Raw genomic sequence first — 17,380 nt, 5'->3', positions numbered from 1 at the left:
AATGGTGCCTGCGCGTCTTAGTGACGTAACTTTGCAGGCTTATAACAGTCACGCAGACGAAACAGACCCAGAGAGAATCCAGCAAATCATCTCTAGAGCCCAGGAAGACGCTAAATGGATTGTCAAAAAGGTTAAATAAAACTACAGTATTAATATTTGCAAATAAAATGGATTTCAATAAATATATTTATTTACAGTACACTGACAAAGATAAATAATTTGCCATTGGTTCAACCATTCACAAGAAGACTGACTCACAACGACTCTGATATACATGTAGTATATTGTCTAATTCAATTGTTGTATTGGCTGTATCATCACAATGTAATGCTTGTTCAGTTACTATCCACAAGTTGGAAGGTGTCTCTTTATTGTGTTCAGTCAACAACAGGGTCCACACCAGGGGCTGCAAACTTGAACACAGGTTAACTGCAGACCTGGTTGCAGATGGATGAGCTGTCAATTGTATGTTAAATAAAGGCGTAGCTTCTTTGTCATAGCTATCAACACCAGTTTGTAAGCTGGGATAAATTTGTAGGGCAGATTGTGTCAGCTGTCCGGGCATAGCCATAGGTAGTTGGTTCAGTATGTACGACGTTAGTTCAGCAATACAGTGTAGTTTACTCAGCCTGTCACACTGCTCTCTGATAGTGATAGTACTGTCAGCTTGCAGGTAATAGCTTAGCTGACTCTTGGTAGCTAACTCATGTATGGTGAAATAATTCACGTAATCCTTCACCAACTTTCCAAGACCTAATTCAACTAGGCTTTGTACCACCTTTTCAGTTGACAGCAAATCTTTCAGGTGAGACCTTAGCAAGACCTGTTCTTCTGGGTTAGAGCAGACTACAGCTTTTCTAAATAACTTAGCCAGAGGTGCATTGTTACTTGTATCAATGATGGGTTGAATAAGGTGATCAAAGACTGCCCCTGCAATTTGTCCTAATGTTTTACGTAGGTCATCCATACTCTGGGAGTCTTTCACAAACAGCCACACCATGTCACAGAAATCAATGTCCGTCCTAACAGGAAATATGGTGTTAACAATTGAAGGTGATGCTATGGTGTCCTCCATGACAGTCGCATAATTGAAGGTTGCTACTTTAATCTTTTCAATAAATGTGCCACAAGACACTGGATTGGTGTACCCATCAGGTGATTCACTCTCTGGCCACTCAGATCCTCCCTCAGATATTTTCAACAGGGAGAGCAAACTTGAGAGCTCCTGGTAGACAGATAAAACAGGGGATAGTGTTCCACCTGGAGTTAGTGATATCTTTACAGTTGTGTCAGCCGTGGTGGGAGGTGGACAACGAACATGTTCAGGATTGGAGAAGACATACTCCAACACAATTTGGTGATCTCTTCCTTCTTCACCCGAGCCCAGACCATATTCTGCAAACACCTGTGTATCAACATCAGTGATTTTGTGCTTTTCTTTAAACAATGAAACAAGGTCAGCAACACATTTAAGGGACCGTAAATCAGTGGCGACTGTGCCATGGTAGTCTATTGCACTGTGTATAATGTGCTTATGTTTTGGTGCACTTCTAACACTCAATCCTTTCATAATGGGGATAGGCTTCTTGAACAACACTTCACCAGTCTCATGTTCACACAACATCCACAAACCAGGTAGAGGCGCTTCATGCAGCCTATTAACCTGTGCATATAAAGAACTGATATACACAGCTTGCTTACTTGTAATTGGGAAATTATTTTTAAGCACAGCCTGCTTGGAATAGTCTTTCCCAGAAAAGCCACTTAGACGCCTCCTGTTTGAAGCAGACAGCTTCCCAACATTCACTATCTGTGATTCCCGTATTTCACATGACTGTTCAGTTGCAGTCACAATGATGCAACGGTTAGAATCATGACTGACCAAGTGGTGGAAGGGGTGTGCAACGTTTGAAGGTAAAGCAAACAACGTGAGGTCTTGTTCCTTGATAGATCTGTATATAGCAGTCTCAATTTCACCACTGTAGCGAACCTTGTCTGACAACTGTTCAATCACTTTGCCAAATTCTGCTGCCGAACGAACAAACAAATCCATTCGTCTACCCGCCAAACGTCACGTGATCATAAACCAGCTTTGTGGTGTGCGTTAAATAGAGCAGTGATTCAGTGAGGACGTGTTCCACTTGCAAAAGATGGGATTTCTTTACACATTTTGTATCATCGCTGCTGCGTTGTACTGCGGATCGGTGACCTATTCATATGCCTTCGAGGTAGTGTTTGCTGTTAATTGCGGGGGTGACTCGCACCGAGACATCGTGGGCATCGAATACAAGCGGGATAATCTCAAGATGGGCACCAAGTCAGACTTTGGCAAACAGCTAATGATAGGACGGGTGTCGCCTGAGGACATGATATTGTACCAGACGGAGAGGTATCATAGTTACACTTTTGGATATGATGTGTCTATACCCGGGGACGGGAAGTACGTGTTGATAGCTAAATTCGCAGAGGTATACTTCATGTCACCTGGAGCTAAAGTGAGTGAAATCAGGTTCTTATATTTTTGCTTGAAATAGTTAGAAGCTGTATAAATTGAAAGGGTTGTAGCTTTTCCTGATTTATGATTGAAGATGACTAGCCTCTTGTGTTCAATAAAAGCCTGTCATTTTCATATCCGGATGCCACAGCAACTTAAAATGGTCTGACGTTAGGCCAACATTCCTTGTTTCCTGTCACCATCCCATACCACTCAGTTGCCCTACTGCCATAGGGCAAGAAATTTTCATGGTATTAAATTTTGTGGCTAGCAAAAAATAGTAATTTAGACATATTAATTTTGCAGATAAAATGGCCACGAAATACACAAAAATTTGTTTCCAACGAAATTTTTTTGCTTTACGATACATTGGTAATTATTTAGCAATACAAAGATTGAGATACTCTAATAAATAGAGCATCAGCCACTCAAACACTCAGTTATTCTATCACAGCATCAAAATCGTTACTTATTTACTGGCAGACATCTTTTATAGATTCAAATTCCACTAAAAACTACTTGGTTGCTGATTATCTTGTGTTGTCTGTTACACTTAAAGCTTATACCATCCATTGTAGTGGGTGTGTTGTTTGAAACTAGTTGACTGTTTATGATCATTTTGAAGGCTCACCAAAGAACCTGTTCTCACTAACTTAAGGTGACAGGAAGCAAGTAATCTTATTTTGTTGGCCTTGTGCTCCATCAAATAAAAGAATTGTTATGTAAACTGCTATTGTACCAATGGCCGACCATGTTGCATATTGATCTGTCATTTTGACAGAGCATGTAAGAGACATTACACACTGATCTGGGATATTCAGTGTTTCCTTTGTTTGGTTAGTGATATCAACAATAGAGTAACTAGATGGTTGTGTCTATCTGCGGTAGTTCTGTGAGCTGTAAATATAAACCAGTAACATGATAGGGTTTTACAATCTTTGGTTAGTCAATCGATATGTAGTGTACTTTGAAGTACTAAAATTATATTGTAGAAATAGTGACATATTTTTATGGTGAGAATTACTAATGCACACGGTATATACATGGGAAATCACATTATAGTGCTTATGTATTAGCTTTATAATGTACAATGTGCATTAATACAACATATGACTTTCTTCTAGTGACAAAAGTCAGTTTGTAGGCATTTGCAAATACAATAGATAGTTAACTAAGTACTGTGCTGTGGTAAACACATAGGATTGTCACCCCTAATGGTATGTGTTGTTAGTTATATGTAGTGTTGCATCGATATGAGATTTTGTCGATAACTGATATTGGATAATATTTCAAGCCAGTAAACATAACTGATCCGATATAGCACAGCATGTCTATTTTGTAGCAATTTTATACTGTTGTGAAGGACCAATTTAGCTTGTTTGTAGCAGCAGCATTGCTACAACAACTGACAGTACACTGAAGTAGTAATAACAACATTGTAGTGCAGGAAAATGTAATTCAATGCATTTGTAAACATCATTTGGTGCTCATGAACATGTATTATGATGATACATATATTATCTGCTTTTTTCATTGTGGTGCCGATCTGATACCAATATACAAAAAACACGACCGATAGATGGTTTTTCCTATAACCAATCCTTTTATCGGTGCAACACTAGTCATATGACCCCTGGTTACAGTGAAAGGTGTAAAATTGTTTCGTGAATTTACCTGTAGTTTTTTCCCTTGTAAATCAATTAAGTTGCATGGTATGTACGTGTAGTGGAACCTCAGTTATCCGAATCCCTTGGGACCAGGGGTAGTCCATAAGTCTGAAAAGTCCATACCTCTGAAACTGTGTATAAATAACCTTTAAAACATTTTTTAAATCAACTACCCTAATAGAATAGTCACTACTCTAATAGAGCAGTCATTTCCATAGTTTGGTTAACCGAGAATCCAGATAACTGAGGTTCCACTGTATGCACTTTAAAAGGAGGAGCTAAATTTCATTGTACTTTTATAATTTATAAACTACCAATTTTTCATATCTGCTTTTTGAAATTCTTAGGTGTTTGATGTTCAGTTGAACAGCCACACTGTGGTGAAGGACTTGGATATCTTCAGTATAGTGGGGAAGGCAATGGCACATGATGAGTACATCCCGTTCACTGTAAGTGATGGAATGCTGGAGGTGCAAGGGGAGAAGAGTTCATTTGATGGCAACTTGAGAATTGATTTTGTTAAGGTAAAAGTGTTTATTGTGTGAATTTGTTTGCATGTATGTACACGCATGTGCGTGCACACACACACAGAGTTCATGTATATACACATTATGTGCACACTGTACATACATACAAATCAAAAGAGTTGGTACATAACTTTAGTGTGTCCTTGTAATTTGTAGGGACTAGCAGACAATCCAAAGGCCAATGCTATTGTAGTAATTAGAGGAACTGTAGATGGTAAGTACTTCTGTCCAGTTAGGTAAAGGTGCTGTCCTTCAGGTACATTGAATTGTACTGTTATACTAAGTAGTAGATTCTAGGGATGTGCTGTATTCTTGGAGGCTTGGGTACAGATCCTTAATTCCAGATCCCTACTGTACTTTTTCGTATGTTTCTTCCACAGAAATTACCAAATTACCTCCATTGCCAAAGATGGAGAGTGCTGAAGACACAGATGACTTTGACACAGAAAAGGACAGTAGAAAATTCCAGTACACATCAGGGCCACGTGTAAAGGATCCTTACGCTACAGATGACAGCTGGTTTATGCCGATCACAATAGTTATAGCTCTTTTTCTGCCAGTTCTGTTCTGTCTATGCCGTCACTGACTATATAAGGACTACAGTTTAGGATATATTGCTATAGACAATTCAAAATGTGTGTACAATAGTTGTAATGACTAAAATTATCCACAGTTCAGTATGCTGTACTGAAGTGACTTCATGCAGTTAGAACCAGAATACTGTATGGTTAAGATTCAAGGATACAGCAATAACACCTATTTTTGAAGGTACATAAACCACAAGTAAATTTTTTTTATCTTTGTTCCTTGAATTTTTAGTTATAGGCATTAGCTCATAGTGTTTGCGGTTTGTCCACACCTGCAAGTTTTAATCAGTGAGTACTGATAAATGACTACAGTGCAGTAATGAATGTGTAGTACTGCTTCAATGAATGGTTTGTAGGCTTCCATATCACTAAGAAGTATAATTTTTGCTACAACTGCTTTTGCATCACTGCACGACCAAAAGTGTCACATAAGACAATTAGCATGCTGTGTTAATTTTTGAAAAATTCAAATGTGATGGTGTACATGTGTTAGTATCCTGCTTGGTGCACCATGCATCCATGTTGACAATACTATATGAAGCAGACATAATATTGTATGCATGCTATTCAAGTCATGCATGTACTCGTACTAGTACCAAACATGCTGTAATTATATATGTTATGTGTATATATATATATAATTACCACACTATAGTCTATGTTGAATATTAGATGTGATGTGCGTGTATTGTGGGGGCAAACCATGCATGCATTACATCAAGAGTTCACAAGGGTCCCCTCAAAATAATGTTATGAACTCTCGATTACATAATACAAAATAATTACTTTCTGGATTTATGTCTGGTCAGTAGTGGCTTGGGTGCTCGCATCATGACATTTTGTGCTGGATGAATTACAGATGTGTCAATCTTGACAATACCTGGAATTGGTATAGTTTTTTTTGTGATGATTGAATAATGCCTCCTGATGGAGAAACGTGTTTCAGAGTACCAAAAGCTATTGGTTTGGCTTCAGCAGCAGTTAGGCCTTGAACATTAGTAAACTTAGGGAGAATCCCACCTTGCAGTGACATAAACTGTTGTGAAAACCCTGGTATTTGCAATGGTAACAATTTAATCGAAACATTTCAGTGAAGGGGACTATTTAATAAATGAGCATCTTGGACTTTAATGTTAATGATATGATCTCCAATATCAGTAGGTATAAATGAGACGGAATATTCCCCATTACCTAGTTCATTCACAATTGAGGAAACGGTTGTATGAAAAATGGCCTTGGTAACTTGAACGGTAATGAGATGTTTGGCATTACAAATGCATTGACCCTTGGTGTCCTTCAAGATGATTTTGAGGGTGACTGTTTCTGAAATGTAAGATGATTTTGGGATGTCTTCAATGCTACACTGACACAAATGTACCAACACTTTTAATATCTTCTTTAAGGCTGTCCAATTGATAAAATGGTACTGAGGTTGATTTAGTAACTGGAGACAGTGGTGAGCTGTCATGAAGCTCCTGGAGTATTTTGGTCCGTTCTAGCATCTTTTTTCTTGCTGACATAATTTCACTGTTTGTGCCGCTTTGTAAAGTGTCACTTGTAAAATCATGACATTGTTCTATCTTCTGTTTTAAGGCAATAAGACCATTTTGCTGATTATGTAAAGGACACAAGTCATCTTGAGATATTTGCTGAATTTCTTGTAAAAGAGCTTTTATGCATCCGTGAGCATAGCAACACTTGAATCATTGTTTGATAGAACTTTAGATTGCATCTGTTCTACTTTGAAATAGCTTCCTTAGTGTTTTTTAACATTGTCTCTAGTTCCTTCAAAGTGGCATCTTTTAGTTCTGTTTTTCATTCTCCACAACATCATCAACAAAACTGTAGTCATGGTTTCGGTGTGTCACCAACACACAGTCTCGGCACACTAACGTTTCACAATTCTGACAGTAAAGCTTCAGTAATTCTTGTGGGTGTTTCTCACAAAGTGGAGACTGGTTGACAGTGGGGGGAGCAACCTTAGATTGCGAGAATTCATCCAAATTAAGGCTGGATCGTGTGGTTTTTATTGCTGGAACATTCTTGTGCACTGTGCAACATCCTGAACATAAGAAAAATCCTCCACAATCACAGCAAGAAGCAGTAGCATCATTTTCCTTGCAGCCATCACATTTTGGCTTCCTGTTTTGATTTAGCCTTTCTTGTAATTGAACTGTTTCTACTAAACGTGAAGCAGAAAAGTTGGAGGGTAGAGCTTCAATTCCCTGGTCAGACAGATCCACTTCTGCTCTACACAATGGACAGTTAATTGCTGGTCTGTCACGAGGCAGGTCAGGATCATGTGGTCATTTAGCAAGCGCCTCCATCAAACATTTCTTACAGTAAGTGTGTAGACAAGGCATTGACTTGGGGTCATCCAATAGTTCAAGACATATAGCACATGTGACCTCCTGACGAACCTTCTCCCAGTTTGAAGCATCTTGATCGGTTGTAATGGGTGGTTTGGGGGCAGAATCAATCAGATGGTTATCATCTGCCAGATATACTGTATAATGATATTTCAAATGCAATAGAAATGCTAGCTGCATGCATGCAAAACTGCTAGCTTACTCATAGTAAACTAGCTAATCCACGCACACTAATAACTAAAAATATTGCATTTAAAACAACACTGTGTAGCTAAATGCCCTTGATAACTTACTGAAAGGAGTTGGATATTGGTTGTAGTACTGGCATGGGTATTTATGTTAAAATTTTTTAATCTAAATGCTAATTATTTATGTTGAGGAAATACACTAGCACATATAGCAAAGCATTGTAAACTGCTAAACATTCTTATTGCAATTTTATGTAATATAACACTATAAGTTTTATCAAGAGTTCATAATGTAGAGAGGGATATATTATGAACTCTTGGTTTTATGTACAGTGGGAACATCTCATACATGCAGTACTAGCCTCAATAGTATCCTCATACTAGTTCAATATACAAAGAATTTAGCACATGCATGCACCTTATCAGCTTATGTCTTGTCGTAGCATGCCCATGAGCAGTGACCTGAATACCATAATGTGTTGCTATTGAAATGAAACTACCACTCTATAGCTAGCTGGGGGATTTAACACCCCTCAATGGGACTATCTACAGTTACATGAGATAAGTGCAACTTAGGTAATGGCCACAATTTTTGTTACTCTCAACAGCCATACTGCATCTATTTGGTCAGTTTTCCTGATTGAATGACAGAAACAGGAAAAATCATCCTGACTGGTGAGTATACTGGTGCTGGTACCTACCCTATCATTCTGGTCACACATAATCAATAACTACGTATACACTAAGAATTGGCCATGCTTTGTCTTTATTTAGCCTAGTATGCACATGAAAACTTTGTCAGGCACCAAAAATTATTCTTTTTAAATTGTAAATAAGCAGCAATGAAATTTAAATATCCGTAAAAGATATACTGATTTTAATAGAACACAAATACGTGCAAACCGGCAAACATCCATTTCATTTACCTGCCCATTTATCAAATGTGCTATTGCTTTCCTAAGAGTCTCTATGTGTAGAAACATGTGTATCAACTACGAACAACAAAAAAGGTTCAAGTGCACACAATATGTATCCTAACACTGGACTGGACACGGACAAGTTTATTGTGGTTATTATTTGCAGTTCATCATCAAAGATGATTTGCTTACTGCTAGTAAGAATACAAACACTGTATGCACTGTGCAATGTTAATACTGCTAACATACATATCTGTTTATCTTTGAACTTCCTTTTGTAAAATAGCACACATTATTGAAGGTTTGTTTGGGCTTAGTTTTACCTAACCGATACTGCTTCATCGTAGTTAGGGAAAAGTGAGGCTGGTTGTTGGGTGATGTTTTTCACGGGCCATGCCTACACCTACACCCTACTATACAGTACTATAGTACTGTATGATAGGGGATTTGATTTAACAAACTGCTGCCATCAAACCAGGGGTAGGGATGTCAAATCCCCAGTATGGGGACCCCCAGGGGTGGGGCTTGACATTGATAGGTGCTTAACTGCCCTAACATAGACCCTGCTACTTAATATATAATATATTAATTTTGACCTATAACCTCAGGAATAAATTTTAACCACCATTTCATGTATTTTTGGTATTTTATTATTATTACTAGGCCCAGGGCACATACAACCAAGTACAACCACCAATGGAGCAATCTACAAATGGGGAAAGTACAACAGTGCATGACCAACACAGAATGTGTGGATGGAAAAGATGCACATACAGTAAACTTAAGTGATACATGCAATTACAATCATGAGGGTCTGCTACTATTATGTTGTATTGAATACCCGACCATGGAAGACCACATAATGCATTGTCACTGCCCCTCCTGCATGATTCTCACAAGTTGAGGTGCAAGTGCATGCTCTCATATCTAAGGAATTGAATCACATGCCTGCAAGCAATGAAGCTTATACATCCATTAAACAGTCCTAAAATTATAATGTTTAATGAGGATGAATCAGGGTACTGGATTAAGACATGCATGGCTGCTGAAGTTTCCAAAAGCAGACCTCAATGATAAAAGAAGCAGGGTATTTCACTAGAAACTGTTATCAGGTTTTTTTTTTGTTTGTTTAATATGAGCTGGGCCATATGTCCTAAAATGTTGTCTCAAAGTAAAATAATGGGCATGGTGATGACAAAACAACTTAAATTAAAATGAAATGAAACAAACAAAACCACAATTGTTCTAATCAACAAGAATACGGCTTTCCACTAAATGCAGCTCAGTGGAGACAGCAGGGAACTCTGTTGACTGTAGCTTTCTGCTCCTATGAATAGCCAGTACAGCAGAACATAACAGTGAAAACGACAAAGCACAGTGTATCCAGGAAAGTGTCTGGTTGTTAGAGGTATTGTGCTTCTGTGACAAAGTGATCTCACTCCTGGCACTGAAAGGCTTCAGGTTGAAAGCTATATATTTTCACACACAAACCAATTAGCTGAAAACTGTGCTGGCGTTAACGTCCTCCACACAATGGCTTGCCAGGCCCAATGCAAAACTACTGATAGCTGAGTGCCGGTACATTAATGGTGTGGTAATGGCATAATGATGTGTAACACAATACTGTACACCATACAGGATACAATTACACAACAAACAATCATGTTAACATACTCTTAATCTTGTTCATCACCTGTAACGTGCACTATTGGACAATATAATCCATACTATTACCATGAAATTCCCATGATCCTATGAAATGCCCATGAAAGTTGCAGTTGGTTTTTTTTCATGGGTAATGAAATACCCATGAAGTGCTGGAGTAAAATAATGTACCCATGAACAACCCATGAACGAGTGAGTTTTCATGGGTTTGTATACCATGAAAATCTGTGAAATCACAACCATGAAAAACCTGTTGAAAACCTATGAATATTACCATATAGCGGGTAATTTTCGAAACAGAAAATTTCGCACAAGAAGTAAAATCTGAATTTCAAAAGATTTAATTTCAAAGAGTGCATATTTCGAAGTCTGGATGGATTTCAAATAAACAGAAATTTGTGTCACAAAATATGAAGATGCGTGAATGTTTGCCAAAAACTGACTTACTGATGGAATAATCGCACTGGAGAGAAGACTGAGGGAGTCTCGAGTGGAGTAAATTCACTGGCTCGATTGCACTCGATCATATAGTTAGCTATCTATTGTAGATTCTGGCATCAATTCCCATTCTCACCTGTTCGGTTATTGGCACAGTAATGATACAGTTTACCCATTATCATCAGTAATACTGAGCTAAAACTCGAGGAATACACAAACAAATCGCCAAAAGTTGGATCGTTGCTTTCACTTCTGGGAATTTATTTTTGAAGAACAACCGGATGTGGGAATTTATTTTCAAAAAGAAGGGCCTCTTTGAAATATCCGAAAATAAAAACCTTTCGAAAATTACCAGCTATACGGTATTCATAGGCTTTCCACAGGTTTTTCATAGGTGTGACTTCACAGGCTTTTCATGGGTTATGCATACATACAAACCCATGCATGAAATCTCACTTGTTCATGGGTTGTTCCTGGGTACATTATTTTGCTCCATGCATTCCATGGGTATTTCATTACCCATGAAAAATACCAAGTGCAACCTTCATGGGTATTTCATGAGGATCATGGGAATTCCATGGTAGTAGCATGGATTTATTGTCCAGTAGTGGTGTCCACTGGCACGGCGACTTGGAACTTAATGTGCCACCTGAGCATACTTGTAATCTTGTTGTTTATGTGTTAAGTGGCCTCTGGATTTGCTGCAATCACTCGCGCCTGTTCACTAATCTTCTCCTTCGCGCAATATGAAATTAAAGCATGGGTGTGGTACTGGACGTTATATAGAATTACATGTACGTTAAAGTCATCAGCATGAACAGGCGCAACAATTATACGGTTATGCCTTCGTTCACAGGCGAATCGATCCCCGGTTAGTTTATGTCTCTAGGCCTCGTAGTTTTCTCAAACATTAATTATTTATTATTTATGACATAATTTTAACCGCATTTCATATTATTCTTAGTACTTGGTTGTATAATTAACACTTTGCAGTGACCAGCACTGAAGGTCTGACAGCAACATGTGCTGCAGCCTTAGGAATACGTAACCTAATTTCAAGGACTTAGACTTAATGACTTATAACTGATAAGGTGTAACAGAAAGGGGCCAAACTAAGGATCAGGATTCGAACTGCAGGTCACCCAATGTCTAGTTGAGGCCATACTTAGTCTTCCTACAGGAGGAATGGATTTTCTTTCTTAAACTTAAAGTATTTATTATTAACACTTTACAGTGACCAGCACTTAAGGTCTGACAGCAACATGTGCTGCAGCCTTAGGATTACCTAACCTAATTTCAAGGACTTAGACTTAATGACATATAACTGATAAGGTGTAACAGGAAACGGGCCAAACTAAGGAAAAAAAATCCCCCCAACCCCAGGATTCGAATCACAGGTCACCCAATGTCTATAGTCCAGGCATATCAAAACATTTGTCAACTTTTACAGTACATTATAAAAATCCGTAACGTAAAATATACGTGAAAATAACACCGTCTATTAAACATGGTGCCATAACTTCCGCATACTTTAATGTACGGAGGTCTGGTATGGCTCATCAGAATCCTTGATCAATGGCGAATAGAGTGATATATAGGAGTTTGTGAAGTGACCAAGAGAAAAGGCAGGATAGAGCCTTGTATCACCAAATTACACATTCAGATACGTAATAAAACACACCAGAACAGATACGCCTACCGGCATAACTTGGCATTGCAATGTTTGGCATACCAATTTATTGATCTTTGTGAAAATTTACCATTTATCCAAGTTTTTGTTGACCTCCCAAACTTGCAAGCCAGTGTGTCACCTCCAGCCACAATTCCACCAGAGGTGATGGTGACTTCTTATCGTCCAGACCTTGTATTTTACAATACTGCCACCAACTCTATTGCCTTACTTGAGTTGACCTGTCCATTGGATTCAGAACACCATCTTCAGTCAGCCAGGTTACGTAAGCAGAACAAAGTAGAGTATCAGCAACTGTTAGCAGAATTAGATTGTTTGAATGTTTCTAACTATTACAAAACTCTTGAAATCAGCGTTCTAGGCCACTACCATCCTTCTTGTGTAAAGAACTGTTACATTTTGTTCACCAGGATATATTGGTGTCAAAAGCAGCTCTAAGGAAAGTTTTGGATTCTGCTTCGCAGAAGTGTATTACAGCATCTCAAAGGATATTTATGGCTAGGGACTGTCATGAGTGGTTTCCTGCCTCCCCAGACTGACTCTTTAGTTAGTTAAATGTACTTACTTTATGTTTTGTACTCCCTTGCCATGCCCACCCAGGTGTTTTTAACCAACCCTGTCTGGTGGTCGCATGTGACCGAGGATTCCTTATTGTTTAATGTAAATGTTTGTGTCTCATTATAATAATGATGGTTTTCTCTCTGTGGGAAAAACCTGTTTTTTTTTTGTATGTTTTATAATGTAACTCGGTATAATTGGTTAGGCACTTACTTCAGGCGGATTCTTAATCAGCAAGTGTTGACGCGTAGAATGATACCAAGCTTAGCAAATTTGGTTGAAGTTGCTTTTTGGGGGTTTTCCCATCCAAGTAATTAAATTCACCAATATAAATTGCATGGGCAGAGCCGCCCACGGGGGGTGCAACTGGGGCATTTTGCCCCAGGCCCCAGCCTGAAAGGGGCCCCATGAAGGGCCCTTTGAATACCTGTTTAAAAGATCAATAATTATACTTTAATAGAACAGTCAGATCTAAATACTCTAATAGAGCAGTCACAGTATTCTTCTGTAGCAAGCTTATAAATAAGGAGACATGGTTGGTGAGTGGTAGTTATTTTCATTGTCAGCATATAATGACCTTTTTTTTTTTTTTTTGGTCTTCAACTTACAGCTTGGATGAAGTTGTGATTCAGAATTGAAACCTCCTTGCCCCTGGGGCCCCACTTTAACTCTTTGCCCTGGGCCCCTCAATTTCTCTGGGCGACCCTGTGCATGGGGGTGCATATTATGTTGTAATCAATAGTAAATAAATGTTACTATGGTAATGCTAGAGCATCACTTCGGGTAGAATCATGTAGAGCAATTCAAGGACTTTAATTTTTTGTATAATGTCCCTGTAGAGATTATGGGTGCTAATTAATGCTTGCTTTTTTGTATTTTTTTGTATTTAGTACAAAATGCATGTTTTTTTACATAGGGCAAGAAATGATGGCTGTCAACAAGGTTTTTCAACCAACTGGTTTGACTAAGCTAAGACTACCAAAATGACATGGAGTTGATTTTTAATACATAATTCATAAGTAGAGATTTCCAACCAAATTAAAAATTTTACATTCCGTAAATTCTTTGGTATGGCATATATTGTGCTATCTATTAGAATCATTTTAGTGTAAACCGCACCTCGATCAGTGACTCCTACCAAAAGATATAAGCAAAAGAAGTCAGCAGAGCGGTGATTTTTGTGTGCGACATTTTTATGGCTTTTCTGTACATTAATGTGGCACCAAGCACAATATCCAAAGGGCCATAAATTTGAGTATGAATCTCCTAATGACATGAAATTTTCACCACATAACCATTTAATGTAGTAAAATGCATGAGCTAGGTAAAACCTTTTCCAAAGTGACCATTCCTTTGTAGAATGACCACTTGTAATATCTAATGTTATGTCAGTAATTTGCTAAGAATAGTGAGAGTTCTGTAAATACAAATTATATACAGGCACCCCAAACATATTTACAGATGATCAATTAGTGATATTGTATTACAGAGTGACCTTTGACATTACAGGGCACAATTAACAATTACTTTGCAAAATATGACAATCAGATTCCAAAATATATGACAAGCATTCTTCAATATTATTGTAAGACAGAAATTTTTTGATACTACTTCACTTTATTTGCCACACCAAAATTACAGAAAATAGTAATTATTATATAATATGATGACATCATTGCATAATAAAGAGAAACAATAAACTATCTCTGACTAGAATTACAGTCATGCAGCTGCAACAAAAAAGACAATAATAGTAGTGGACATATCAGAACATCACAACAGGTAGGTGTGAAACCTTACAAGGTTGGTATCACTTGCCTAACACTGTTTTTTTCAAAGTAGTTATGCATCACCTTGCATGCTATAAAGCAATTCCTCACAACACAACAAACTGCTCACTTTCAAACTATACTTGTATTGACGTGGATGGATGCCTTGAACACCAGGATGGTTGTAATGCAGAATTCTGAAGTGTCCTAGATGGTGCTATACCATTTTACAAGATAAATTTTTGTCGTTAACCACCACAAAACATCTTTTCATCAAAAAACCGATGCCAAATTCATAATCAGCATATCTACTTTACCTAGGAATACTTCTTTCAGCCTTACAGGTCACAGAAACTCGCAGAAAACTCAATAACATTTGACTATAAGTGGTGCCGTAAAATTCCTGTGTTTTCCCATACATTACGTTGTACAGGATTTTTGTATGGGCTTCCATTGGGGAATTTTATTTCTCAAACTTTGATTTCGCGTATTTCAATACATACTGGATGAAATTTAATTCGGTAAAGTGCATTATGAAGTACGAAGCATTGACTACTGCATACTAGAACAGCAGCTCATGAAACACTTGTTGAAGGGGTGTAATTTGATTAGCAAACATATATGTGAAAAATCGGTAGGTTGGAAATCTCTATTATAAGAACTAATAGTAAAACTTGATGTTATGTAAAATTGTATTTTTACCACTTCGGTTTACAATCCCCAATAGCAAGTTTTGATATGGATTGCAGTCATTGCACACCCTCTCCCCTCACTGCACGCAGGAAGACAGCTGCTAGCTAGCTGTTTGAAATGTGCAAATTAGGTAATCCTAAGGCTGCAGCACATGTTGCTGTAGACCTTCAGTGCTGGTCACTGTAAAGTGTTAATAATAAATACTTTAGGTTTAAGGAAGAAAATCCATCCCTCCTGGAGGAAGACTGAGTGTGGCCCCGACTAGACATTGGGTGACCACCTGCAGTTCGAATCCTGGGGTTGGAGGGATTTTTTTTCCTTACTTTGGCCCCTTTTCTGTTACACCTTTCCAGCTATAAGTCATTAAGTCTAAGTCCTTGAAATTGGGTTAGGTAATCCTAAGGCTGCAGCACATGTTGCTGTAGACCTTCAGTGCTGGTCACTGTAAAGTGTTAATAATAATAATAATAAATAACGGTACCTTCTACAGGCTTGTGTTCTTGTTCTGACACACTGGGCTGGCTCAGTTGGCTGTCATGGGATTCAGTCTCGGTGACTGCCTTCTCCTGTTTAGTCTCGTCCTGCCCTGCGTCCTCCACATCCCGGCAATACTTAGATTCCTGGTTCTTGCCAAGACGTACCTGCACGACGGTTTCGGCCCACAGCCCCGCTGAGCCCGCCCCCTCCGCCATTTGTAAATGCCGGCTACACCCCCCTCTGGCTGTGTACTGTTATCTACGGATATCGATATCGCGGATTGCACATCCGTGGTCACCAGTGTCTATGGTGTCACGTGAAAATGGGCCAATGAGAACAAAATTTGAATAGAAGTCCTCACATTTGATTGGCTATTTGGTCAAATCCCAAAAAATTTATGACAACGGATGCGCAATCCACGATACTGTACCCTGCGTGACAACAGCAAGCGAAATCACGTGCACACCATTTCGTCCAATCAGAAGTTCAAACTGTGATTACCGCACGTGATGTCTTGTTGTCGCGCTGTATGCGCAAGCCCCCTTCGTGTCCAAACCGCCTGTTTCTCTTTTGTATTTGGGGACTCTGAAAACTAACTGGGTCTGATGTTTCGCTCTGAACACCCAGATTTTGGGGATCGTTTGAAGGTCTGCGAAACAAGATGTTTTCTTGTTCCTTGCTCGGCCTCACTGCCTGTAGTGGCCTGCTGCAGCTATCCAGTGTTCTGTGGCACTGCATGAAACACAAAAAAATATTATTGTTCGCGGCTTGTTTTCAGCCCTATAAAGGGTTTTCAGAACGAAGAAACACTGCCCTTTCCCCTCACCCAAATACAAAAAGGAGGGAAATTGGGCACGTGACGAGACTACTTAATTTCGAGACCTACTCTAATAGAGCAGTCAAATGAAACGGAATGCTACTATATAAAGCAATCATGGAATCCATAGCAGTGTAGAAATAACACTTTAGATTTTCCATTTTCAAATTGTACTAGTAGCTATCTAGCTAGATTGCTTTCCACTATAAACACTGAAATGGTAGCAAAATTTCTAAATGCCTTGATTCTTTCGGAACACAAACCGTGCCATAAACTTGGGATGGCTAATATAAATAGTGTTCAGGAGGGGATAAGATCCACTGCATATAATGCAAAGCAATATGCATGCATGGTTGTGGTTATCATGCATTTTCCTGACACTGCATGCATTGCTGTGAAATGCAAGGCAACTAAACGTTAAGTCATATTATTGACACGCAATGTGAAACCTACTCATTATAAAAATAAGTTACCACTTGGGGCAACGTACATATTTATATATATAGACATTTAGAACCATTGTG

At 38.5% G+C, this 17,380-nt stretch overlaps 3 protein-coding genes across 7 annotated transcripts; 1 reads left to right on the top strand and 2 right to left on the bottom strand.

Moving 5' to 3' along the window:
* Positions 1-131: 131 nt before the first annotated feature.
* Positions 132-2,105, bottom strand: LOC136242888 (protein zwilch homolog). 3 transcript variants are annotated; one of them, XM_066034386.1, is made up of 2 exons: positions 1,991-2,057; positions 132-1,405 (listed from the first exon to the last, which is right to left on the bottom strand). In XM_066034386.1, exons 1-2 carry the CDS (start codon positions 2,051-2,053, stop codon positions 239-241), a joined length of 1,230 nt encoding a protein of 409 aa, XP_065890458.1. In that variant the 5' UTR covers positions 2,054-2,057; the 3' UTR covers positions 132-238. The 3 variants fall into 3 exon arrangements, with proteins under 3 accessions (XP_065890458.1, XP_065890457.1, XP_065890456.1); XM_066034385.1 differs by lacking the exon at positions 1,991-2,057 and adding an exon at positions 1,702-1,802 and having other exon boundaries at positions 132-1,655; XM_066034384.1 differs by having other exon boundaries at positions 132-2,105.
* On the top strand, positions 2,069-5,389 carry LOC136242936 (malectin-B-like). The gene is made up of 4 exons (XM_066034440.1): positions 2,069-2,495; positions 4,509-4,685; positions 4,845-4,902; positions 5,069-5,389. The coding sequence occupies exons 1-4, from the start codon at positions 2,151-2,153 to the stop codon at positions 5,272-5,274; spliced, it is 786 nt and encodes a 261-aa protein (XP_065890512.1). The 5' UTR covers positions 2,069-2,150; the 3' UTR covers positions 5,275-5,389.
* Positions 5,390-5,834: 445 nt separating this feature from the next.
* On the bottom strand, positions 5,835-16,475 carry LOC136242950 (E3 ubiquitin-protein ligase TRIM33-like). Of its 3 annotated transcripts, XM_066034455.1 has the most exons (3): positions 16,401-16,475; positions 16,044-16,343; positions 5,835-7,781 (listed from the first exon to the last, which is right to left on the bottom strand). In XM_066034455.1, the coding sequence occupies exons 2-3, from the start codon at positions 16,252-16,254 to the stop codon at positions 7,582-7,584; spliced, it is 411 nt and encodes a 136-aa protein (XP_065890527.1). In that variant the 5' UTR covers positions 16,255-16,343; positions 16,401-16,475; the 3' UTR covers positions 5,835-7,581. The 3 variants fall into 3 exon arrangements, with proteins under 3 accessions (XP_065890527.1, XP_065890526.1, XP_065890528.1); XM_066034454.1 differs by having other exon boundaries at positions 16,044-16,469; XM_066034456.1 differs by having other exon boundaries at positions 5,836-7,769; positions 16,044-16,469.
* Between the last annotated feature and the right edge of the window lie 905 nt (positions 16,476-17,380).

This window comes from Dysidea avara, chromosome 13, assembly GCF_963678975.1.
Source record: "Dysidea avara chromosome 13, odDysAvar1.4, whole genome shotgun sequence".
NCBI lineage: Eukaryota > Metazoa > Porifera > Demospongiae > Dictyoceratida > Dysideidae > Dysidea > Dysidea avara.
This window is presented reverse-complemented; position numbering and strand designations above follow the sequence as displayed.